The following is a 25607-nucleotide window of genomic DNA, read 5'->3' as shown; positions in this document are numbered from 1 at the left end:
ATGTTTCTTCACTCCCTTTTCAAATCCACTTCACGTTTGGACTGCACAAAATTCCACATTTCCTAGTTATAAGTACGCGGGACAGAAAATGAAAAACTTTTGCTAATCATTCAACCCGAAGCGACCTCCAACCCCCAAACACCCCCCTTATCCGCACAGTGTCTGACAAAACGTGGCTGGAACCAGTCTCCGCCAAAAGTTTGCACATTAAAATTGGCGCTAGAACTAACAAACTTTGTCACTAAGCTGACGGAGACAAAACTCGCACTCCACTTTTCTCCTTCAGCCACGCATAACGCGCATAAAAACTTCTCCAAATGAACTTGGGAAAAGGATGTACATACATATAGATGGATATGGCTTAGCTTATTTATCAGGCGAAATATTTTAATTAGATTGTAGCTTTTAAAGCTCGTGCCCCTCGTTTTCGAGTCTGTATCGTCGAATTCCTCTGCAGCACCCAGATGAGTTGGGCCTGAAAGCCTTTTTCTTAATTAAATAGTTGGCGAATTTAATTAAAATAGTGCTTATCTGCTTTATGAGAGACGCAGCGAAATAAAACGAAAAATATGTTAAATAAATATTTTGGCGTACTTAAAAATGTAAGAATAAGCATTTAAATACGTTTCTCTTAGGGAGTAATGATTGAAGCAAAGTCTGTAATAAAATACGCATAGATTCGATGCTTATTACTCGAAATCTTACAGGGGTTGGCTTGGAGCAATTAATGCGAGACAGGCTCATATTTCATGGCCCGCTTGCCTCAGCGCGGCTCCGTCCCGTTCCACGACGCGCGTTCCGCTGATAAGGATCTGCCCATCCATCTAACATCCACGTCCACTTCGGTGCTCCCCTGCACCGATGCTCCCTCAATTGATGGGACAAAGCCATAAATTAGAGAACAAAGTTGCGACGCATCAACGAGCATGTGAAACATGTTTCGACGGGGAGAACTTATCATCGATGGCCAATGCAAAGTGTATCTATGAGGACCCTACACTGTGATTAACCGGGGGCTGCCAGTGGGCGGGGCGCATTGGAAGGAAGCAGTTACTCCAAATGGATCGGGCGCAACAAAAGCTAGCAAACCGGGACGGAGACTCGGTCGGAGCCACCAGATCCGAGGGAGGTGGAAACAATTTTACAAAGCGTCGAGCGCTATGCTTATAATAACAGACGCAGCAGCAGCAACAGCAGCAGTCGGGCAAACAAAGGAAGAGGAACAAATTACAGCACAAAAACCAGCAGTGCCAACAACAAAACCGCCCGACGAGTGCGCCAAAGGTAGGCAAATATGCTAAAACAAAAAAGAATACAAAAAAAAAGCGGTGGAGAAGCGGGGGGAAGCGCGGCAAAAGGGAACATTACAGGAAGCTGTACCTAAAAGGGTACGACTACTGAGCCTGATACCCCTCATGGTAAAATATAAGTCCTCTATACTTCCGAGACTGCGTAACTAAAATATCGATAGGGAGTATCTCCTTTTATCATATAAATTATCATTTGTGAAAGTAAGATTATGGTAAAAAAAAGTCATAAAAAAGTAATCAAAATATAACAAAATTTTAATGACTTTTAATACAGAAGTGTGTCTTTTATTATTAAAGATGTCATACAACATGTAAAAGCAATTAACAATTTTCCTTATTAAGAATTAATTTTCCGTATTCCTCTATATTAAAACGAGATTATTACATTTTGTTAACAAAACCAAATCAATTAAAAAAAAAACTTTATACTTTAATTAAAATAAAAACCTTTATAAACTCCACTCAGAAAACATCGTATATGCACTAATTGAACGTAAAAGAAAAACTCTGTAAAACTTGCTATAGTTGCGCGTTTAGTCCTTAGCCCATTTTAACCAAATATTGTTGGCCAAAACTCGGAGGCAGCCGACTGTTATTAATACAACTAATTGAGAACCTACCACAACGCGATGCGGAGTCGGACATGCAGTGGTGCAAATGGTGCAAATGGTGCGAATGTGAAAAAGCGGGCAAACGACAGCTTGCAATTACATCCGAGACCACTTCTGCAGCCCGCGCCTCTGTTGCACCACCCACCTCGCCACCACCGCACCACCCACCTCGCCATCATCGCACTACCGCACCACTGCCCCACTGCACACACACAGGACAAAGTGCACTTCAAACAAAACGTCGCCCACATGGAAGCGTGCGATTTGCCGCAATTGCGTATCATTAATTTGCGTTTTGCCTGCCACCTTCCCCCTTTCCACCCACCCTTTCCATTTCCTTAACCTCCATCCATAATACCGCCTGTCGTCGTTCGGTTAAATTACTTTGTAAAATGTTTCATGGATGCAACGCGAAGAGCAGCAGCACAACAATTACGAGTACATACGAATGGTTACTCATTAAATTGTGGTACCTGAAAATGATGAGTCGATTTGCTAAACTGATATTAACTGATCACGTCATATTATATTTCCAACGCTTCAGGTATATTAGTTTAAGAAATAGCATTAATATTAAATAATCTGTCAAAGACATACATATATAAATTACATACTTTAACGACACAAGATTTTTACCTAGATAAGAGTTCAATCTCGTTTTAACAAGTCTTAGATATAGATATTCAAAAAGTAACTCAAAGCTTGAGTTTCTTATATAAACCTTAAATCGGAGATTACCTTTTATATTTAAAATAAACCAAAAAAAGAGAGATGGTATGGACAAAATAATTAAATAAAATATCACAGGTAAACCCGTGAAGATAGCTCGAAATATAGTTCGCAACATCAGTCACCGCATAAACCAAGGAAAAGAGTAGACAAAGTCCGTGGGTGAAGGATTGGTTTGGCTTTGCGGTTTTGCTGTTACGCGGGTACAGCAGTTACTGCTTACGTTGCACCCACACCCCCCGTTCCTGCCTCCCTAATGGTAGTAGGCAAATCCGTAGCGCTGTTTTAATACATTTTCAATATTCTAACGAGGCCACAGCAAACTGGCCAGGCACACAGCATCGAGAGCTGGCCATATATAGTGATTATACGATGGCCCACCGCTATTGATGTTTTCCTGTTTCAGAAATTAATTGCTTTGGAATAAGTATTAGCATTGTGCCATTGTACTACTGATTCCGAATTATAAAGTGGTTAAGTAAATTATAAATGTATCCAGTTCCAGCTTTAGGGTGCAGCGTGAATTTTTTGCGCTTCTTTTTGAGTCTATTCAACTCTCAACTTTCGCAACCCGACATTCTACTCAGTTCATCTTGTTTTTAAGCCCCGCATTTCGAAGCTATTCCAATCTGAATTGAATGCTAAAAAATATTTACCCTCAAGTAAAGCCATTTGATAAGCAATTATAAAATATACATATAAATAAATATTTAAACAAATAAAGTGGCCAAATGGCGAGGTCCACTCGAGATGCTCGTTGAGTTGCGTACAATTATTTCATGCTCACTGCTAATTAAAACTAAATTGAGTGCACTCTGTGGGCGGGCAAATGGGTGAGCATGCGGGAAAAGTGAATTCACGTTTGACAAATATTCGTATTATTAATCATTCAGAATTGCAAAACGAACAACACTTCCAGCAATTTCCTTTTAAGGGGAATCTGAAAAAACGTGATAGTAAGCGTTCGCTTAATTAAAATCGTGACGGACAAGAAAAACACTGCAAAAGTATTTCATTTGCAAATTAAGCTCGCGGATCTGCATGCACCGAAAAAGGATTTGATTTATTAATAAAATTAAAGTCTTTTTGCGAGCCCAATATTTTCAATTTCCATCTAATTATTTGCAATTCCCCAATTGACATTTTTAAGTAGTTGTATGTTGTAGATGGATGAGAAATACTCATTCAAAGGGGAAACAGTACTCAGTCGTACTTAATGGCCAACCGAGGGATCAACTCTCTGCTCCTGGCACACAGTCAAGTCATCACTGAGGATGACAAGACAACGTATGCGTTGTCCAACTGTCCTGCCCATGACCATATTGGGCACTTCGTCTAGACCCCCTGGCGATGTTGGTGTCTTTGCTCGACGTCTTGAACCAATCCGATCCGATCTGAACCGGTTCCAGTTCTGAGACCCACACGGCAAAAAATCATGTGATATGGGGTCTGGTTTTGCCAATAATTGAAAAAGTTCGGAACAAACCAATTTGTAATCTAAAAATCGGGTTGATAAACTCATTACATACAAGGCCAAGGCTAAGAGAAGCTTAAAAATGATTATTTTTAAGTAAATAACTAATAACGACTTTCGAGCTGCTACCCAGATTTGATCCCAGATTTTTTCCGTGCAATCCCCATATCGGTGGTGCGTCATTCGAGGCCAGAAGGGCCATAAATGCCCGGCGCAGCCAGCAGAAATAAAGACAGCATACAGCAGCTCGCCTGCATTGAGCGGCAACAATAAAATGTACAATAAATCAATATAGAAAAACGTCTTGCATAAAAAGTTTGCAAAAGAGGGAAAAGGAGAAGCGAGCGAATATCGTTGTGTGAGAGAAACCCTGAATGGATTTTCCACATAATTGTTCTGCAACAAATTACTGGCCTAACCGATTTTCCAGACTCCATTATGAAGGGGAGTAAAAAAAAATGTATTTATATGTACATCACAAGGGAAGTCCGGCAAACTTTAAAGGTTGCCCACCAGATTTTTCCCCGATTTTCCACTACCCTTGTTTCGTTTTCCTTTCCGCAAGCCGGCCGGCTTGTTCATTCTGTTTTTAGCCCGTTTGCTTTGCTTTGGGCCAACTTGTTTGGCTTAAGGCAAATTGTATCTTTCTGACTATGCGTTTTCGTTTTTTTTTTTTTTTGACTCTTTAAGCAGGTGTTACCAGTTTGTGTGTGTGTGTACCAGTGTGTTTGTAACCCACCTTACAAACTTGTTTGTTTCTATTGTTGTTGGTGTTACTTAATCGTCTGCGGACAGGTTATCGGTTGCTCTTGAACTTGAGGCGAGGAAACAAACAAACTTAAAGTGGAACTTGAACGGACGCGACTGAGAATAAATACGACAGCCCAAAAAATTGATCTAAAGGTGACTTCCAATCTCGAATGATGTCCCTTGACAGATTGATGGCCTTTCTCCACCTGATATCTATATTGGGAATCCACTAAAGATAGGTATGGTTAAATATAATATATACTCAATATTTATTAAAATATTTGTTGTCAATTTTAATTATTAAAACGGTGGAATAGTTTTTCTAAGCCAATTCAAACATTTTCAAAAACACAGTAAAAGCACCTGTTTACATAAACAAATAGAACAGCTTTAATTTTCAATGATTTCGATTTATTATAAACAAATAATTACCCTTAAATCAAACACCAATCAGTGACCGATTTGTGACTTAGTAACACACAAACATGATAAGAAATAAATCCGTGATTATCATTTCGTTAAAAAGGTCACATATTTTGTTTAATCAATGTCTCTTACTACACGATTTCACTAATTAACAAAAATACAATTTTTTGTTCACCATATCCTGGGCGCATTTTCAAAAACATAATTCGCTCGACCTTAGAAATAGTTAAGCTCATGAATATATCTCTGGGGACAATCAGTGTGCTTTCACCACTTCTTCTGCCTCCGTTCACGAACACAAATGAGGCGTGCCACTCCACCTTTCCCTTCCAGTTTCTCTGCCCTTTCCCACCCCGCACGTTAAACGCGGACAGCAATTATTAAAACAGAGCCATTGGCGACATGATAAACGATTTCCGCAATATTTCCGCCAGCCGAGGTTGGTCGGGGCAGAGAAGGCAGCGGAGACGAATGGGAGAGTTCACTGTAGGGTCGCAGGTACGGCCTTCACCCCTTCGCCCCTCCACCCCCTAAAAGCCGCGGGGTAGAACGCTCACTGCGGAACACTTTGTGGGTGCGTCGAAAATTGTTGAACTGCTTAAAAGGCTGCGGCAGGTTACAAAATTAGACAGAACTCTTGCGTAGGCAGTAAGTAACACAAAATATGACTCAATTAAAAACAAATTCTATCTTTTATTAGAATTTAAATACATTACAAGCTTTTCCTACAAATGGTGATTGTTGAAAATAGGTTGGTTACTTAAGAAACATCAAAACCTTTTGAGGCAAAACAGATTTAATCAAATTTCAAAGAATAAAATTCCCTCACTAGCCAAGTCCATTTATCTCGATTAACTAAATGCAAATTGGCTTAATTATACGATTTGTGAAATGGAAAGTGACAAAAGGAAATCTATGCTGTAAATGCATTCCTGTAAATAACTGGACTTCGAATGTAAGTAAGAATACATATTTTCTGTTCTAACACAACGTTCGTGTGTTGTTCACACTTCAGCTGAAAGATTATGAAGGATATTTCGAAAATTTAACAAACAACATGGTGTCATTAAAATTTGTGGGTGCAGTTAGCCACTATTGAATCCATCGCAGGAAAAGCATATACTGAATCTGCGTAGGAATAGGATTACAGAGCTCGCAGTGAATGCGAAATAAGTGCACAAGCTTAATAAATGAATAATCCGCGTCGCCTTCTAACTTTGTCGTGTATCTCATAGCTCGTTGTCTTGTTGGAATTGCCAGACAGACAATTCGTTTGATTGATTTCGGTGCCTTCTGTGCATTTGCTCGCTCAAATTGTCACTGAGTTCTGGCGTCGCATCGCCTCAAATGAGGAAATGCTTACTTTAATTTTATTTACTTCTGCGCGTTCCTTATCTGAATCTTAACGAGATGGGGGCAGCGGTGGCCTTTGTGCGGAGACTTTTGGACCCCCGGGTCATGGATCATGTGCATGCATAATGCGTCCGAGTCAAGCAGTCCATTGTATGTACATAATTTATTTAAATTTATTTGTTGATGCTGTGCAAATTTTCCGCGGACATAAGTAGTTCATTCGGTGTCAGCAGCTGGCACGAACTACGAGTACATGTGTAAAAAGTCAAGAGATGGGTTCACGTGTACTTTTCTAAGAGTATTCAATTATTGCTCATTACTCTTTCAATACCATATAAAGGTGAAATTACTTTTAGTAAACTTTTGAAGAAGTACTCTCTACAATCCAATAAATCGTCGAGTATACTCCAGTTGTTTTACACTTTAAAAGCTTTTAATACTTGACAAATCTTGGGAAAAATGCGCAAACTTAGTTCGTTTAATTTTTTTTGCACTATCCTAGGGATCTGCATCTTTGCATGATGGTCAAATATTTGGGTTTAATTCACGTTGCGTGAAAATTCCACCCGAAAACGCAGAAAAAGCGACTAAAATATTTTGCATACCATTGTGTTTGATTCTATTTTCATTTGTTTTGCGGCGAGGAAACCAAGGCATTTGCATAACAAAGTGATGCGACGGTTTGCGGTGGAAAGGGGGGCCAACAGCATACAAAAACAGAGAGACAAAGAGACCGACAGAGACAGAATGGCAGACGGAGAGAGCAGTTGTTATTTTTGGCACAGCAAGGAGCAGGGAAAGATTGTGAGGGGGAAGAGGAGATGTTTACTTAGGCCAGGTTAATGCACCGCAGATTAACAACAATTAAGATGCGGGGGAGCGAGAGGCAAGAGGCAGTTGGCGAGAGGCAGATAGCACACGTACCTTTTTCAGGAAGGGGACGCAAAGTGGGGGCCTCCTGTTGCTCCTGCCACTGGAACTTCCTGTTGCCGCTGCTGCTGCTGCGACTATTGATGCGCCCGCTGCTGTTGCTGCTGCATCTTTCCACGGCGACCAACAACAACAGCAACAACACCCATGAATTCGCTGTCGCCGGCATTATGCCGCTGGCCGCTCTCCTCACACACACGCACAAACACACGCGCGCGACTCTCCTTGTTGTTGTTCTTCTTCTTCCTCTTCTTCGTGTTGTTTCAGCCTTCCGTTTTGTTTTCCTTTTACACAATAACACAACACTCACACTAAGAGACGCACTCGAACGCACACCAACACACGCGTAAACCGGGGGTGGCAAGGAAATCACAAACAGGTAACTTTTTTACTTAGATTTTCATTGAAACAAGCATTTTGTTTGTTTACTTTTTCGAAACGCTTTGCGCGCTCAGCATTCGCTGCATATTAGTACACCGCACTCAATCACTTCAGCATCCCTCATGCCGCAATTTTCCATCCGCCAATCACAACGGAAAAAAACAAATATTAACTCATTATATTTCGCCGGCTGTTTTTACCGAAGCGGCGTGATTTCCCGAATTTTCCCCGATTTTCTCGATTTCAGCAGCGGGACTACCGCTCGATTCAAATAGATTTCAATTTCTGCTCTGCGAGATTTGCGAGATGCGACCAAACACCTTCAACAACGTTTACCGATTGAGCGCTACAATCGGTTAAATACTACGTGCATTTGTGGGGCGGTATTTTTTACGTGCGTTTCTGCGGTCACACTGTCGCTGTTAGTGAGACGAAAAACTTTATCAGTGCTGTTAATGGGGCTTAAGAAAATTGCCTGCCGCTAATTTAAAATTGTTTAATTTAATATGTTCTTATTTATTTAAATTTGGATTGTTGTCCGTAAACATGTATTATGAACGCTAAGCTATGATATTAAGTTGTGTACTCTTAGTCATTTACAAGGTAAACTTAATTTTAAATTTAGAAGTTAATAAAATGCTAGGACAAACTGCTTGCAAATGCTAATTTAAAATAAAACGGGGGAACCCCCTTAATAAAAAAGCTTTGTAAGACACACAACGTTTTTTAGTCACAAATTGAACGGCCGGCAGTTGTCAAAACATTTTAAATTTTCAAATTTTCTGATAGTCCAACACAATCCAAAAATATTTTCTAAGCCGAAAAACTAAAGAATTTTAGATTTATTTGCTTCTAAAATGTTGCGCCAACTAAGGGTGAGTTCTGGAAATATGCCCCAACCGGTTGCGTAAGAATGCAATTTGTGCAGTTTTCTACATACATAGTTTCTATTTATATTTTCGCAACGACCAGTTGACAATGGATATTTTGGGTTGGATATTCCTCCCGTGGAGACGTTCGATATCCAACATTAAGGATTCTCCTCCGCCGCCGCCTCTGGCCAGCACTTTCGACGACGTGATTGTGGACTACGAGGACCCGGACTATCTCCCACTGCCGGAGTATCCGGTGCGTCCCAATGAGCCATTGGAAACCCGCAAACAGCGGTGAGTAATACTATTAACTCACTTTTATCACACCTTCCAAAAGTTTCACACAACTATATTTTTTTAAAAAGTAGTTAGTCAAAAAGGATCGTATTTAAATTATATATTTTCTCTTTGCATTCATTCATTGTCTTTAGTTAACTTTATGTAAGAATGTAGTACAATTAGTTCAAAATTTGGTTTCCTATTGTTTTTTCAAACAAGCATGACTTCCTCTATAAATTTTCATTCAATTATCAATTGTAAAACAAACGAATTTCACAACTTTGGCAACTGAACGTATTCAAAGGTCAATTTGTACCCTTAACCAGAAATACCCTTCACTAATCCCTTCCAGGCTTCTGTATCAATCGCGCAAGCGCGGGATGCTGGAGAACGATCTTCTGCTGAGCACCTTTGCGGCCAAGCATCTCCAGAACTTCAGTGCCGAACAGACGGCGCAGTACGATCAGTTAATAAACGGGGTTAGTAACGACTGGGACATATATTACTGGGCCACCGATGTCAAGCCCACACCCAAGGAGTACGACACGGAGATCATGAGGCTGTTAAAGAAGCACGTCAAGAACGCTGAAGGGGTCACGCGTCTCCGCCAGCCGGATTTAAATACTTAGTCATGCAGTACTTTGAAGTTGAAGTGATCCAGGAGATCATAACCTTAACACAATAGCCAAAACGCAAATATTTTTGTTTAGAATATCGAATATACTGGGACCTAAGCTCCTATAGAAAAAAAAGTGGAACATTTAAAATCTAAACTAGCACCTCTCAAACACTTTGTACAGATTGGGAAGGTTAGTGAGCTCGTATATCTGATCCTTGATACGTGGTGGTGGCAAAAGATATTTCTTAAAGGCTGGGAATAGAACATGTTCCATTGTCCATTTGGAATACCCCGCAGTCGCACCTTCCCGCCAATCCAATTGCGAGTAAAATCGAGCAGTTTCCCTGCAGAAAGTTTCGAAGCACTGGGCCTCCTGCTCCCAGTCCACTTCGGTGGCCAAGCGGAGTAGGTAAACGGGCAGGAGGGTCACACAAGGTCGATACTGGTGCAGCAAACTTGGTAGACTTTCGAGCATTCCCTCCTCCGAGATGCGCAACCCGAAATACTCCCTCATAATTGGCGCCTTCTTCAGAAGAATCTCCGCAGCACTGTCCGCTAGTTCACCCTTATTTCCGTCCTCGGGTGTCCATCCGGCGGCTTCGCTTTCCAGCGACAGCATCAGCAGATCCTTGAGAGGCAATGGTGGAGCTATTGTGATTTCAGAGCAGTTTTGAAACTCGTAAATCATCCGTTGGTAGAACAGTTCCTCACTAAAAGCGCGTGTGTTGCACAGATAAAGGTGCGTTTCATGCTGGAACAAGGCTCGCTTCTCATCCACACAGCCCACATAGACCAAGTTTTTGAGTGTGCTCCTAAGCTGAACGCTGCACTGCCTCTCCACCCGCTGTCTCATGTCTAGCACGCTGCTTAAACGCACTTCTCGGGATTTTCTTGCCGCAGTTACACGAAAACTCTCTTCTGGCAGACGTGGGGCTTCTTGGGAGGAACTGGAGGACGCACCTGAATCACTTTTGACCAGGGGCGCCAAGAACTTATCTAGCTTTTGCTCAGTGGCATCAGTGCGCACCAGCTCCTTGGGATAGATGCGTTGCGTCTTATCAGCAGACTGAGTTTCATCTAGGTCGGGGGCTCCTGGTAGCCTTAATTGTTTGTAAAACGTCCTTGTGGAGTTGCTGCCTAGGAGTTGGGCTTCAACCTGCTGCTTAATGCGATCTACAATCTCTTCCTGGTAGAGAAAATGCACCTCATGTTTTGTGGGATGAACATTCACATCCAAATTCTGGGGCGGCAGCGTAAGGCTCATGTATACGAAAGGATGGTGGCCACGGGGTAGGTAAGTGGCATACACCGAGTCCACGGCGGTTTTGAGAGCTGGGGGATATAATGAATTAGTTTTCTGAATATGGAGATGTTTATGCTCACTAACCCGGGGACTCCACTAGTCGCTGGTTGATGAACAGCAGCATCTGGCTCTTTTTTGCTGAATAGTTAACCTGGGTGATTAGGCATTCGGCATCGAACTTGAAAACCTCATCACGGTGGCTAAACCCCAGCAGCTCCTTGGAAATGGCTGCCCCGTATATGATACGGATGTTTTCGGATCGGGAACTGTTCACTGGTGTCCGCAGGGCAGGTTGCGCGTCTCCCTGCTTGCGAAGAGTGAAACCCACAGTTGGATTGTGGACAGCGTACCTAGCCAGAACCTCAGACAATCTCTGTAACTCCTCGGCTGGGGAACGGAGGGCCTGCCTTCTTTGCGGCATGTTGTAGAACAGATCCTCTATGCAAATAATAGTACCTTGGTTTCCAGCACACGGTTTCGGCGGACCTTGGAGTTTGCCATCCGCATAGGTTGCCTTGAAGCCGCACTTCTCCTTCGCCGTCTTGGTCTGGATGCTTAGGTGCGCAACATGACTAATGCTGGCCAAAGCCTCTCCTCTGAAGCCAAACGTGGCTATCTGTGACAAGTCCTCAAAGCAGGTTAACTTGGAGGTGGTGAACCGCTCGCAAACGATGGCCAAATCTTCGCGCCGTATCCCAGTGCCATTGTCCTGGATTTGGAGCAGCTTTAGTCCACCGGCCTTTACATGCACCTGGATGTGACTCGATTGGGCGTCCAAACTATTTTCGAGCAGCTCCTTCAAAGCGTTGGCGGGTCGCTGAATGATCTCTCCGGCGGCTATGCGGTTCACCACCACCTCGTCCAGCTTCCGGATGACACCAGGCTCCAAGTCTTCCGGCATGGCGGGAAATCTTAACGCAAATTTTTTGTAAACAAAAAACCAGTGTGCCCGTTTTCTTACGCGGGTTAAAATCGGCAAAAACAAGATAAGTTAAGTTCCCCGACTATAAGATACTCGTTACTCAGCTAGTGACGGTGGGAATAAGAAAATTTCAAGATTTTTGTGCCATATCAATAGAAATTGGAAAAAATACATTTTTTAAGAAGTGGGCATGACAGTTTTGAGCGTCGTGTAGGCGTTAGAAGGGGCGTGGCAAAATGTTTTTGGCAAATCGATGTACCATAAAACTAAAAAGTAAATCAAATCATTTTTCCTTTTACCTGTTACATACTTTTCAACTAATCTAGTATACTCATTTACTCTAAGAGTAACGGGTTGGGCGGTAAATTTAAATTAAAAACAACATTTTTAGAAACAAATTAATTGAAAACTAAAGGAAGAACGGGCTGGCTAGGTAACAACTCCTTTATTTATCGGTTAACAAAAATACCATTTTCAGTTTTTTACATTCGACGTTTTGCTCATATGTATATATATATATTGTTTTCGTCATATCCTTTAGTTAATACATTTTCATATTAGTTTAAGTTTCAGGTAATTCATCAGTTTTGAGGTAACGTTTGATATATTCCTATTGCGTGGTAACAAATATTGTCGTAACGAGTAAATTGCTGTTAAATATATTAAGAGATTGCTCGTTTTCCGATAATTCGAAATAACAATTAATAAACTTCGATTCGTAAGAAGTATGAGTTAAACTTAAACTAAACACTTTCACTTAAAACTATTTTGATTTGCAAATGAATTCCGACAATTCAGAGCGGTTAGAAAAACAATGTGTTTCGTAGACGTTGGAAATAATATAGGGAATGTTTTTCAGCGGATACTAGGAGAACCACTTGCACTTAAGGCAAATGAAAACTGAGATTCCAAGGATAATGGTGGTGTACTTGAAGTAGTTACGGACCGTTTTGCGTTTTCGCTCTGCAAGAATTTCATTGAAGTCAATGAACAGGGGATTCTGAGGGGGACTGAAAGAACCAAGCTAAAAATATAATTAAAAGTAGTGAGAGTCCTAAAGTAAGTACAGTTTTAATGGGACACTTACATATTTAACTGTCTTTGTGATTTGGTGAAGAACATCTCGATACCCCCCAAGACTGCTTTTTATTCCAGCCAACTGCGTCTCGGAGGGTTGCCCCATTATTTTGTGCTCCTGTTGTTTTAAAATGAAGCGCAGGGAGGCCTGAATAATGATCAGGTGCTGCAGATGATTTGCGGTTACCATCAGTATCTCATAGAAGCTGTAAGCACTCTTGGGTTAGTTAAAATAGTAATTATAAGACCACCGCATACTTATTCATGTCATCTTTTTTGACCCGAGCTATCGACGAGTTGCACCAATGATGAAGATGAAAGCTGCAATAAAGAGCCAATTTGTTATGGGTTGTCAAATGATTTGTACTCCATTAAAATTCACTTACTCAAGAATGCCCGTCAATATCTTGTGACGAAAGATAGGATACTCGATGCCGACCTCGCGAAGAGACTGCTCATTCATGACGAGGAACTCGGCCAGCGAGATCCTTGCAACGGCAAAGTATTGGACCATATTTCCAACATTGATAGCTTGCAGAATACCATTAAGTTCTTGAAAATATTCCGGGCAATCGCTTTTAAGAAAGATGCGTGGAATGTGATCTCTTAGGGTGTTGTAGCCCAGGAAGTGTGTCGGCACCAGATACGTGGAGGCTGGACGCGGGAGGATCTCCAGCAGATCATAGTATCCATGGCACTCTGCCACCTGGGTGGGCGTGTAACCCTTGTTGTTGGCTATCGTAGCATTCACTCCCGCCTCCACTAACAGCTTCACCACCTCCACGTGATTCTTCTCAATGGCGTGAAAGATGGCAGTGCAGCCCTGATTATCCACAGCATCAAAGCTAACGTCCTTAATGAGGAGACGCACAACGCCGGTGAAGCCATTCTGGCAGGCGAACATAAAAGGTGTCATTCCGTATTTGTCCGACACATTGATCACGGCTCCGTAGCGGAGGAGCAGGCGCACAATTCTCTCCGCAACATACGGATCCTTGTGGCTGCTATTGCAGGCCATCATCAGCGGCATAGAGGAATCAAGCTGCCTATTTACGTTGGCCCCTGCCTTTTCTACCAGCCATTCAACAATGTTGTAATGGCCCTCACGACAGGCGAGCATCAGTATGTTGAGACCACCTCTTACAGCCTGATCCACTTTGAGGACGAGGCTGCGCATCTCCTGCTGCATTGCCTTTAGATCCCCGTCGAGGACTGCATCGTAGAGCTTCTGCTCGGGATCCACATAAGGAGCTGGTTTCGAGCGTTTCACCTGAAGAGAAAATACAGTCACACACGGGGACACTAGGAAGAACAAAACAAGGAACACCCACCTCATCCGAGAAGTAGAATCCGTCGTAGCTGCTATCCGAGTCGGAATCTCTGGGAGGTCCATATTTGCACACGCTGCTCATCGTTCAGAGATATAGATAAATTTAGCAGTATAAGCACATTGTTGTGGCCAAAATCAGGAATAAAGCAAAAGGAAAATGGCCAGGCAAAATTAGTGAAGGGGGACGAAGTTCAAAAAAGTTTGCACCATCGATTATTATCGATATCATTGGCGCGCCTTTTAAATTTAACTAATTTAGATAGCCAAAACTAATTTAAGGAATTCTATATTTTGTTTGTGTTAAATTAGAAATTAATTAATTCATCCGAACAATCTGAATAACAAACGTAATTTTTCGTTACTTAGGGACTTTCAATTTTTGTGAGGTGCCATTTTTTATGTAAATCAAAAGAATTAAATGCCTTAAAGAAGAAAAAGTTTTATTTTACAAGTTTACTATTTAACATAGCGTAGTTTGCAGCTCTACTTCTTTTTATCCTTCTTGGCGTGACGAGGTCCTCCGAAGTTCTTGCCCTTGTTGAACTTATTCTTTCCCGCCTTGTTTGTCAGTTTGACGCTGCTTGCTTTCTTCTTGGCAGCAATCTTGGTCATTTTCTTGTGCCGATTTGCCTCGGATCTGGAACAAAGTGTACAACATTAAAACAGCTATTAACAAAAATAGAAGAAATAGCTACTCACCTTAAACGCAGAGCTCCACCACGACTCACATCGGTCAAATCATTTGTGAACGCTGACTGACCGCCGCGTCGCTTTGGTTTGCTGTCGGATGCGCCGCCTCTGTGAACTTCGGTGGCGGCCCCCAGTTTGCCTGGACGTTTGCGCAGCTTGGCCATCTTGGCGCGCACAAGGGACACCTTCTCGATCTCCTTCATTGCTCGCTCTTTAGCCAACTGCTCGGGCGTCTTCTTACGAGGCTCCTCTTTCTTCTTTTTGTTGCGCTTTGCCTCGAGCTCCTTGACCGGTGGACCATCCTCGCCATCGCCTCCGTACTCGGGTCGCTTACGCTTTCCGGCCGTTTTGCCCTTGCCCTTTCCACCAGATACTTTATCCTCGTCGCCGGTTGTTAAAGCTAAGCGGTCCTTCTCCGCCTCGCGTTGCTGCTTCGTCTGGAACCATCCACGCCGCTCGTTGGTCTGACCCAGCAGCTTTCGCTCCGTTTTGGAAAGCTGTTGCTCCGTTTTGGCTAGCTGTCGTTCAGCCTGTTCTTCATCCAGAATGTTTTCTATTAAAGAATAAAATTACATCAGCAAAATAGGAAAATGCTACACTTAATTTAACTTACGGATCTCTGGCTCCAAGCTTGTCAGTTTGTTGCGGTATTTTTCAATAATCTCTGGCGGAATAATACGATTCTTGATGGTACTCTCTGCATTCTTGATAATGTCCTTAACGATCTTGCGCTCTTTTTCCCCGGCAAGGGAAACGGAGATACCAGCACGTCCAGCTCGAGCGGTACGGCCCACTCGATGGATGTAGTGCTCAGTGGTGATGGGCATCACAAAGTTGATGACTGTTTTAACGCCCACAATATCCAGACCACGAGCAGCTACATCTGTGGCGATTAGCACATCAATCTGCTCCTCCTTGAACTTCTTAAGGGACTCTAGACGCTGTTGCTGGGTGAGGTTGCCATGCAGTTCGCCGGCTCGGACGCCCAAGAGACCCAGTAAAATGTGCAGTCGATGGGCCTGCTTTTTGGTTTGCACAAATACCATGCAGTGATCGTGGAACGTCCTACAAATCAAACTAGCCAGGATAGGTTCCCGGTCACCTTCCTTATCCTCACGTATGCGAATAAATTCCTGACGCAGATTGAAGGCCACTTGTTGGTTATTGTTGACGAACACCTTGATAGGTTTGTCCAGCGAAACGGCTGCCAGATCTTTAACCTGCTCACTCATTGTGGCAGAGAACAACATAGTCTGACGTGTTTTACAGCAGGAGTTGATGATCTCCTTCATCTGTTCGGCGAAGTACTCGTCTAGCATACGATCGGCCTCGTCCAGAATGAGAACCTATTCGGGTTATCAAAAGTTATTTAAAGTTAGGGTTCAGGTGAAGTAAACAATGGAATAACAATAGACGTAGAATCAGCTTGCATCTGCGGCGCAGAAGCAAGAACCAGGTTTTCCTCTTAGATACGAAAAGACCTCAGAGCGCAAGGATGGAGAATCATCATATTTAAGTTATAAAACTAAAATTCTCCTTGATTTCTTACCTCAATAGAATCCAATGTGAAACTAGGCGTATTTTTAATGTGATCAATTAGACGACCTGGAGTGGCAATGACAATGTCGGGATTCTGGCGCAGTACTGCCTCCTGAGCCTTCACATCCAAACCGCCAATGGCCAGACCCACATCAATACTAGTGAACTGGCACAACTGCTTTGTCACCTGGTAGACCTGGGCGCCCAGCTCACGAGTGGGCACTAAAACCAGCACCCTGGTTATAGCCTTATTGTTAAGAGGACGATATAGCAAACGTTCTAGAGTAGGCAACATGTAGGCAGCCGTTTTGCCCGTTCCCGTGGCAGCGCAGCCACAGATATCACGACCTAGCAAAGCCACCGGAATTGTAGAGGCCTGGATCGGCGTAGGATAGATGTATCCCAGGACACCGATGGCACGCATCAGGGGACGTGACAGATTCATCTGGTAGAAGGAGGTGATCTGCTCGTTCGCCTCCACAGTGTCGTCGAATTGCATCTTCTCTCCCTCATCCTCTTCATCCTCCTCTCCAGCCTTCTTCTTCTTTTTCTTCGACTCCTTCTTTTCTCTTAGCCGCAGGTTGTCATGCTTCAATTCGTCCTCGGAAAGATCTATTTCACTTCCATCGCTCTGCTCCGCGGCCACAGCTTCTGCGCCACCCCGCTTTTGCAGCCGGGCGGCGATCTTGTCGTCGGTCTTTGTACGCGCCTTCCGCTTTACGTACTTCATCAGGTCGTCCCAAGTGTCCTGGTTGTACTCCTTCACCGAGGACACGAACTCGAAACCCTTCTCAAACTCAGTCACCTTCTTGTGCCTCAGTTTTGTGGGTTGGTACTGCAGAGGCACTAGGAACTTAGTTTTGGATTCGGATTAAAAGTGTGAGTAACCTACCTCGACCTCCGCATCGGAGTCCTCCGACAAGTTCTCGACCTCGGCATCGTCCTCGATGGTGCCAATCAAGTCCAGGTTCTTGGTTGCACCCATTTTTGCAGCAAAGAACTATTTAAAACTCCACCAGCGCGTGTTTACAATTTAAAACACACGTGTGGCGTGTTAGAGATGGGCGACCCGGTGGTCAAATCATCGCTTGCGAGCGTGGGTGGAATTTGTAAAATAATAGTTTTATTGCTTTTTAAAAATTGTGTAAATTTAAAAAATAATATTAAATAAACTTATACTAAATATAAACAACATGTTATCTTCAATTAAGTGATTTCTGACGCTATTTATTTAGCTATCGATACATCGTGATATTGTGTGCCGGCGATAGCTCTCATTTCTAAATCGTCAGCTGTTTTACCAATTTTGTTATGAAATTTGTTTGAGTTCCCCATCGAAAATGCTGCGTTTGCTGACAAAAACAAGGGTGCTGCGGTAAGTTATTATAATGGTATGATCCTTCCCCAATAGAGTGACAATTGGCTGTCTTCGTAGGCAACTGGTGCCAACCACAGGCGCTACTCCACCTGCCTCCCGCTTCTATGCGAAGAATCAAGAAGCAGCCAGCCAAAAAGACGACATGGTCAGCAACGAGCCCATTAAGTTTTTCGGCAGCCAGGCGGCCACTTGGCGCGCTAAGGATACGCGCAGTGGCGGAAGTGACGAGAGCCTGTGGTACCAACCCTACGTAATCTCCGTCAGCCTGGCCGTCTTCCTCGTGTACTTCTGTGCACTGCGCGAGGAGAGCGACATCGATCTGCGGTTGGAGGGCAACTTGTACGAGCATGTCAGTGGTCTGGAGGAGGTGCAGCTGACTGTCAACTATAAGTACAACAAGGAACATGGACTGGACACCAAAGAGCAGGAGAGACGGCTCAGGGAACTGGGTGTCGATCTCGGCCAGTTGGACGCCAAGTTGGCCGCCCAGTAGATATAGGGTTGGTTTATTGTACGTTTTTGTTTCGTTAAGTGAAATTAAACAATATTAATAACTAAAAGTGTACACATTACGAAGAACTCGAAAAATTTGCCAGAAATTTTAGTTGCTTACACGGTAAAATAATTATTGATATTTTGTGTACGGCTCGGTGCTATTTTTATCAAATTGTAGGAAGCTTTTGATTGTTAAGGTTTTCAAAACTCAACTTTTAATTTATTTGTTGTTAAATTTTAAGCCGATTGGTTTAATTTATAAATCTAATTGCCTAACTACGATTTCTAATGGTGAAACACATACTTGCGTGACTTACTGTCTTTCCGTTTGTTTATAAATCGCTTAAAAACAAAATTTAAAAGTTCCTGACCGACAACTTTATTAATCGCCTTTTACAATTTATTTATTGTATTATAATATTGGTTTTATTGGATCGGTTAGAAATGATTAATTTTTAAAAAAAATTTGGAAATAATTTTCTTTTGTGTAGTATACCCCGATCATTTCCTTTTTCTTTTGAGTGGGCTGAAATTTTAAGTTAAAGGATTATAAACTATAGTATTACACAAAATGTATTAAAATTTATGAATCCGGCGCCAAAATATGTTTTGTGTTTAAAGTGTGACCATACCGCGCTTTCCTTGGAAATCGCCCCAGCTGATTGCTATCGATAGGAACAGCTGAGTTCAGTCAGCAGGTGTGCACACACTGTGACTGCGATAAGAAACGCGCAGGAAAAACAGAAAGGTAAACTGAACCCGAAAGCTATAGCCATTAGCTGTGCGTTTCATGCACATATTCGCTGACCCAAGGCCGGTCCCAACCCCAAACCCAGATTCCAGTGGAAGGCGCACGACTCCGACAGCATGGTGAGTAGACAAAGAAGCCATATCGCAATGGCCCCCGCCCATCGCAACCGACTGATTTGCACCCAATCACGCCCTCGCAGAGCTACGATGACGATGACTATCCGGCGGACACGTTCCCCAAGGACTTTGGCTACCGGGCCTACAACCAGGATGGCTTGGAGCTGGAACCCAATGCAACGGGCAACAGTGAGACAAAGCCGCGCATTCTGCTGATGGGAATGCGCAGATCCGGCAAGAGCTCCATCCAAAAAGTGGTCTTCCACAAGATGTCGCCAAACGAGACGCTCTTCCTGGAGTCCACCAGCAAGATCGTGAAGGACGACATCAACAACTCCAGCTTTGTGCAGTTCCAGATCTGGGACTTCCCCGGCCAGATTGACTTCTTCGAGCCGACCTTTGATTCGGACATGATCTTTGGAGGCTGTGGAGCACTGGTTTTCGTCATCGATGCCAAGGATGACTACAACGAGGCGCTGACTAAGTTCAAGAACACAGTGTTGCAGGCCTACAAAGTGAACCAGCGCATCAAGTTCGAGGTGTTTATACACAAGGTAATATCTGCGTATACGCGCATATCGAGCTGATAACCCACTGACACCTGCACTTTTCCCAGGTGGATGGAATTAGCGATGACTCGAAAATGGAATCGCAGCGGGACATTCACCAACGGTCGTCCGACGACCTAAGTGAGGCTGGCCTCAATCAGATCCATCTGAGTTTCCACCTGACCTCCATATACGACCACTCGATCTTCGAGGCCTTCTCCAAGGTGGTGCAGAAGCTAATTCCCCAGTTGCCGACGCTGGAGAATCTGCTGAACATTTTTATACCAGTACGTTAAACTTGGTTTGTCTTTTTCCAACTACACAGCTAATTCCTTATCTGTTTTAGAACTCTGGAATAGAAAAGGCATTTCTGTTCGATGTGGTTTCCAAAATTTACATAGCCACGGACTCGTCACCAGTCGACATGCAGACCTACGAGCTTTGCTGTGACATGATTGACGTAGTCATTGATCTGTCTAGCATATACAGGCAGGCAAACTAGCTTTGATGTTTTTACTGTTTAATATCCTTTGCTTCCACGCAGCTCCGAAGAAACCGCCTTTGATAGCGGGAGCTCTAGTCTCATCAAGTTGAATAACAACACGATACTCTACCTGCGGGAGGTCAACAAGTTCCTGGCCCTGGTTTGCATCCTGCGCGAGGAGAACTTTAACCGGCAGGGAGTCATCGACTACAATTTCATATGCTTTCGGGACGCTATCAGCGAGGTATTTGAGCTGCGACTAAAGCGCCAGAAGCAGCTAGAAAACAACGGCCAGGACGACGATGATCTGCTCGATGAGCAGGCCCTGATTCGCCATGGCCACGACGCAGGTGGAATTTCGAGAGCGCAGCCGATTAATTAGGTGCACTTTATCCCCAAGCGGCGAGCTCCTTTTATTTCTCCCCGCGCTAGCTTGTCTGTGGAGTCTTCGATTCCAATTTGTACGTTCTCTTCCGTTTTATCTGCTGTTACCTTTGTCTTCTGATACGTTAGGACGCTACTCTTACAGAGCAGCGTAACAAATTGCCCAGCGGTTGAAATTAATGATAATACTACCAATAAATATGTCTATTTTTAAATACAAATGTACTTTGGACTTATGTATTAGATTTTTCTTACGCCACTTAGATTATCTACTTGCATGCTGCCAATGGGACCTACACTTCCATGTGAAATGAAGTAGTAAATGTAAATTTTATAGGTCAATTGCCAGAAGTATTTGCAACCATAATTAACATTGAGGCATTAAACAATTTAAATTGTTTGAAATTTTATAGTTCTTTTTATTTGAGTAGCACACAACTACAAGTAATAACTAATAAGAAAAGATTTTTACGAACATTTTATCTAAGAATTTAGCAATCCATTTGTATTACCGGTAACGTTGTGCTTTTGCTTATCTGATAGTTTAAAACTTGACTATAAAGCTTAGAAACTTAAAATGCTTTCCGAAGAAGGGAAATATATTATATAAATTCTACATATTATATATATATATAAGCAACATGTTAAGCAGTAGTCTTTCTTATCTTTTGTAAATCATTTTTAACCACTACAAAAAAATCTATTTCAATATTTTTATTTCGTCCGTGGATGAATAAGAACATTTGAACAATTGACTTGTATAATTATTTTTTCTTGCGGGATTCATGTAAGAAAAAATTTCGAAAACATCCAACTTGCTTACTGGTTTCTTAAAAATTCCCCTAACGTACTTACGTACAAAGACCCATTTCCTTCTCCTTACATCGGCTTTTCCACAAGTTATGTTTAATCAACTGTTTTCAGGAACTATAACTGAAGCCACCGATCTGATCTCCAGACAAAGATTATGCTGCTCAGTCGCTTAGCTATCGCATTAGGGTTCAGTTGTGGTTGCAAATAGAGTCTTTAGGCTTTGACGTAATTGCAAGACAATAAGAAATTGGACGCATAACCAACTTCTTGTTTGTACAAGTGATCCATTCTGGGTTACCAATTGAAAGGGAAACTTAAATAATTAGTTGCGAGCGGTGCAGAATGACGAGTGCAAGTCTTTTGTCACGTTCTCTGCTTACAGAAGGTGCATAATTTTAAACTTAATGTATTTAATTTGTATTTAATGTTATCTTAATCCACTGACCTTTTGCAGCTCCGCGCTCCAAGAATCGCTCGGTGTTCACCTTGATTGTGGGCGTGGTGGTCGGTTACTGCCTGGCCCAGCTTTTCTCCAGTATTGCCCCGAGCCAGAGCCTGTATCCCTATCTCAGTAGACGCCTTAGCCAGCCCAGCGACTCCCAGGTGGCCACCCAGGGTCAGTTGGCACAGGAGCATAGCGCCTTCCAGCATGATCATCGCAACGACAACGTCACCGTGGCCGAGCAGCTGAAGAAGGAGGTACGCATCCTCTGCTGGGTGATGACGAATCCCACAAACCACAAGAAGAAAGCTCGCCATGTGAAGCGAACTTGGGGCAAGAGGTGCAACATCCTGCTCTTCATGAGTTCCGCCGCCGATGAGGAACTGCCTACCGTGAAGCTCGATGTGGGCGAGGGCCGGGAGAATCTGTGGGCCAAGGTCAAGGAGGCGTTTAAGTACGTCTATCATCACCACTACAATGACGCCGACTTCTTCTACAAGGCCGATGACGACACATATGCCATAATGGAGAATATGCGGTATATGCTATATCCGTACAATCCCGAAACACCCGTGCACTTCGGATTCAAGTTCAAGCCTTTCGTGAAACAGGGCTACATGTCCGGCGGAGCGGGTTACGTACTCAGTAGGGAGGCACTGCGTCGGTTCGTGGTCGAGGGCATTCCGAATCCCAAGATGTGCCTGCCGGGCACGGTGGTCAATGAGGACATCGAAATCGGGCGATGCATGGAGAACCTGAACGTTACCGCCGGCGATTCCAGGGACGAAATCGGTCGTGGTCGAATGTTTCCCTTCATACCAGAGCATCACTTGATCCCAGCCAAGTGGGACAAGAACTATTGGTACTGGAACTACCTTTACTACAAGACGGATGACGGTCTCGACTGCTGCTCGGACTTGGCCATTTCCTTTCACTACGTTGCTCCGAATTCCTTCTATGTTCTGGACTACCTCATCTATCATTTGAAACCCTACGGTTTACAGCGTTCCCTAGAACCTCTGCCCGCCAGACTCAAAGTGGGTCAGCTGCTACCGCCTCCCGTGGAGCGTCCCCTGGCCAGTAACGAGGATTCCGCCGATGATTACGACAGGATCTACACGACCACGACTGAGAAGCCAAAGGAGCCCGATGCCCGGGAAATGGACTCCAAGGAAGTGGAAAAGGAGGAGGCCAAATACAGGGAAAAGCTTTCAAAGGAGGCCGATGAGCACGAGGACTCGCGAAATACTGACAAGGACTCGGAGTACACTGAAGAGGAAACGAATAAGCGTTCCAAGTCCAAGGAAACATCGGATGAAAATTAACATGTATTGAATTTAGTTGGTAGGCTTTGGAACCAAGTTGTTTCTAAAACTACCCGGTTTTTTTAATACAAAGTTTTTTAGCTTTACATAAATTTATTATGAAAGCCACTATAACTAGTTGGCTTGGAATTATTAAAGGTTGGAACAGACTTCTTTGGCTGTTCTCGCCCAAAACTCTTAATCTTAAAGATCTTAATCCTAAACTGAACGTAATAAAATAAAAGCGAAAAACTTCCGGAGAAGGTGAAATGTGCACTGGGATTCTATAAGACAAGCTCACCACGTTCACATACCCTTAAAAAAGATGGTTATAATAGGCATGCCTACGGATTCCTATATGTGTTGTCATCGTGAACCGGGCTCATAAATAAGCGGCATATAGTCGAGTTTTGCAGATATCCAGTTAAAACTGGCATATTTCATAAATAAGACAAGAGCATTTTAAGTGGATCATGCTTTGGAATCTAATTTTATTGAATTTGAATTATTATAAACTAAACTTCAACATAATAATAGCAGCTACATTAATTAATAAAACTAGTAATCTATTTCTAATAATTCGAGGGAAAATGGATTTATAATGTGGTGCTTCTAAAAGGTAGATAAAATGTCGTGGATTTATTAGCTGATCGAAAATCCATTTAGTAAGAGCATTACAATTGCGACCATGGTCAAGCAGCTGTGTTACATGGTCGAAATCCAGCTCATTTACAAAATAATTAATAATCACTGAATTGAATGCATTTTAAGATCTATTACTCTTACTATTCGAGTAAGCAAAAAAGGACATGGAAGTACCCTATAAATTTCTCTGTGAGAAATTTACACTAAACACATAAAACCATTAGTGTAAACGTACATATATTAAATAATGAACTCAAACTCAATCAACCTGTTTGCATCATACAATCAGATATGAATTGTATTCGATTTGTTATCCTTTTTATAAATTTTAAAACGCCACTGCACTGACGGTTCTTGGCCGTGTCATATCATATGTATTTTCAGTATTTCGAATTAACATTTCTTAAGTACTTTCCGGTGCGTTTCGTCACTACGTGAAATGCCGTCTACAGCGATTAGATGTTTTCAAAAATGCGGAATGTAGAATACTATAGTATTCTGAGTATTATATATAGTTCCGAAAGTCTTGCAGAGGCGGAGGGCCGGTATGCAAGCCGACGGAAATGGCTTAATCGACATGGCTAGTTATTAATTAGGCTAAAAGCAAAAAATCAAGTGGCCCATGAGGGGATCGAACCCGCGACCTTCGCGTTATTAGCACGACGCTCTAACCAACTGAGCTAATGGGCCTTCGTGAAAGTGGCGTTCTGGGTTATCAATTTACATTAGGGGATGGTTCTCTAATCTTCCATATTCGTATTTATTTAAAGTTTGATTAAAGTGGGAGTTATCTTTATAATAATTAGTTTTATTGTATTCCTGCCCATTGGGTTATAAATAAATGTATACATTTACATAATTAAAATACAAACCCATAAAAACTGCATTTTTTTATTCTTATCAGCTAAGAATAAATATAAAAATCGAAATTAATGTAGTCATGCCTTTCTGATTAGAGCAATTTTTTTAAATCAGTCATCTTCAAGATTCGGACAATGGAGTGCCACCGGACCATAGGAGTCCTTCTGTTGGGCTGCATTGCTTATGGACATGCCTGCATCCTGTTGTCCAAATCAGTGTGTGGGCAACGACGGAAAGTGTCCCAAACAGGCGGTTGTCATCAACAAACTAATGGCGTCCGTGGTGGCCAGGGTGGATCGACATGAAACCTTTTAATACATGACTGGGGCTAAAGACATAGCGATTCTATATCTTGACTCTCCATTTGCATTTTAAGACCACATCCAGCCTATATGCTTACCTATTCAAGCCAAACGTTTTCTCGACCTTTACAAATGTATCCATGTTCAGGGAGTGGATTGAAACATGGATCGAAACATGGAAAGCAACTCAATGAAACTATAATAAAAACTGTATTCCTATCCAACTAATAATGTCGTTCCACTCAAAAAGCTTTATGTTTTAAATAAGAAACGTTGCTATTATAATTGATAACATCGTATCGAATATATATTACTGAACTCGGAGTTTGGATTGCGCTGCTTAAAAATTATATTAGCAAAATGACTAAATACTCAGAACTGATTTAAAACCTTTAGTTTGGGTTTAAGATTACATTTTTTTAAAAATGAGAATTTCAAGAAATGACCTTCTTTCGTATTTTAAGCTTAACTACATTTTTTCCCCTTGTT

General features: G+C 42.5%; 8 protein-coding genes and 1 non-coding gene across 10 annotated transcripts in view; 4 read left to right on the top strand and 5 right to left on the bottom strand.

Annotated features, from left to right (window-relative positions):
• Positions 1 to 8299, bottom strand: part of LOC6528555 (low-density lipoprotein receptor-related protein 1B) — a 53873-nt gene extending 45574 nt beyond the window's left edge. The window contains exon 1 of the mRNA XM_002089563.3: positions 7578 to 8299. Within this exon, the coding sequence (XP_002089599.2) occupies positions 7578 to 7752 (175 nt within the window). The 5' untranslated portion in view covers positions 7753 to 8299. The remainder of the gene's footprint in view (positions 1 to 7577) is intronic.
• Positions 8300 to 8516: 217 nt separating this feature from the next.
• LOC6528553 (succinate dehydrogenase assembly factor 2-A, mitochondrial) lies at positions 8517 to 9888 on the top strand. 2 transcript variants are annotated; one of them, XM_039371271.2, is made up of 3 exons: positions 8517 to 8567; positions 8937 to 9130; positions 9468 to 9888. In XM_039371271.2, the coding sequence occupies exons 1-3, from the start codon at positions 8532 to 8534 to the stop codon at positions 9742 to 9744; spliced, it is 507 nt and encodes a 168-aa protein (XP_039227205.1). In that variant the 5' UTR covers positions 8517 to 8531; the 3' UTR covers positions 9745 to 9888. The 2 variants fall into 2 exon arrangements, with proteins under 2 accessions (XP_039227205.1, XP_002089597.1); XM_002089561.4 differs by lacking the exon at positions 8517 to 8567 and adding an exon at positions 8682 to 8839.
• LOC6528552 (DNA mismatch repair protein Mlh1) lies at positions 9815 to 11983 on the bottom strand. Its single transcript, XM_002089560.4, has 2 exons — positions 11122 to 11983; positions 9815 to 11066 (listed from the first exon to the last, which is right to left on the bottom strand). The coding sequence occupies exons 1-2, from the start codon at positions 11936 to 11938 to the stop codon at positions 9889 to 9891; spliced, it is 1995 nt and encodes a 664-aa protein (XP_002089596.1). The 5' UTR covers positions 11939 to 11983; the 3' UTR covers positions 9815 to 9888.
• Positions 11984 to 12389: 406 nt separating this feature from the next.
• LOC6528551 (poly [ADP-ribose] polymerase tankyrase) lies at positions 12390 to 14529 on the bottom strand. Its single transcript, XM_002089559.4, has 5 exons — positions 14368 to 14529; positions 13423 to 14306; positions 13295 to 13357; positions 13047 to 13242; positions 12390 to 12983 (listed from the first exon to the last, which is right to left on the bottom strand). The coding sequence occupies exons 1-5, from the start codon at positions 14446 to 14448 to the stop codon at positions 12825 to 12827; spliced, it is 1383 nt and encodes a 460-aa protein (XP_002089595.1). The 5' UTR covers positions 14449 to 14529; the 3' UTR covers positions 12390 to 12824.
• A 256-nt stretch (positions 14530 to 14785) lies between these two features.
• LOC6528549 (probable ATP-dependent RNA helicase DDX27) lies at positions 14786 to 17651 on the bottom strand. The gene is made up of 5 exons (XM_002089558.3): positions 17488 to 17651; positions 16606 to 17430; positions 15670 to 16402; positions 15066 to 15609; positions 14786 to 15003 (listed from the first exon to the last, which is right to left on the bottom strand). Exons 1-5 carry the CDS (start codon positions 17578 to 17580, stop codon positions 14850 to 14852), a joined length of 2349 nt encoding a protein of 782 aa, XP_002089594.1. The 5' UTR covers positions 17581 to 17651; the 3' UTR covers positions 14786 to 14849.
• A 181-nt stretch (positions 17652 to 17832) lies between these two features.
• LOC6528548 lies at positions 17833 to 18533 on the top strand. The gene is made up of 2 exons (XM_002089557.4): positions 17833 to 17970; positions 18031 to 18533. The coding sequence occupies exons 1-2, from the start codon at positions 17936 to 17938 to the stop codon at positions 18464 to 18466; spliced, it is 471 nt and encodes a 156-aa protein (XP_002089593.1). The 5' UTR covers positions 17833 to 17935; the 3' UTR covers positions 18467 to 18533.
• Positions 18534 to 19151: 618 nt separating this feature from the next.
• On the top strand, positions 19152 to 20972 carry LOC6528547 (ras-related GTP-binding protein C). Its single transcript, XM_002089556.3, has 5 exons — positions 19152 to 19338; positions 19419 to 19889; positions 19952 to 20170; positions 20230 to 20372; positions 20428 to 20972. The coding sequence occupies exons 1-5, from the start codon at positions 19336 to 19338 to the stop codon at positions 20747 to 20749; spliced, it is 1158 nt and encodes a 385-aa protein (XP_002089592.2). The 5' UTR covers positions 19152 to 19335; the 3' UTR covers positions 20750 to 20972.
• Positions 20973 to 21730: 758 nt separating this feature from the next.
• Positions 21731 to 23863, top strand: LOC6528546 (glycoprotein-N-acetylgalactosamine 3-beta-galactosyltransferase 1). The gene is made up of 2 exons (XM_002089555.4): positions 21731 to 21949; positions 22019 to 23863. The coding sequence occupies exons 1-2, from the start codon at positions 21907 to 21909 to the stop codon at positions 23329 to 23331; spliced, it is 1356 nt and encodes a 451-aa protein (XP_002089591.1). The 5' UTR covers positions 21731 to 21906; the 3' UTR covers positions 23332 to 23863.
• Positions 23864 to 24571: 708 nt separating this feature from the next.
• Trnai-aau lies at positions 24572 to 24645 on the bottom strand. The gene has a single exon. It is a non-coding gene; the product is annotated as a tRNA-Ile (tRNA).
• Positions 24646 to 25607: the final 962 nt, after the last annotated feature.

The sequence above is a fragment of the Drosophila yakuba genome, chromosome 2L, assembly GCF_016746365.2.
Source record: "Drosophila yakuba strain Tai18E2 chromosome 2L, Prin_Dyak_Tai18E2_2.1, whole genome shotgun sequence".
In the NCBI taxonomy this organism is placed as follows: Eukaryota; Metazoa; Arthropoda; class Insecta; order Diptera; family Drosophilidae; genus Drosophila; species Drosophila yakuba.
This window is presented reverse-complemented; position numbering and strand designations above follow the sequence as displayed.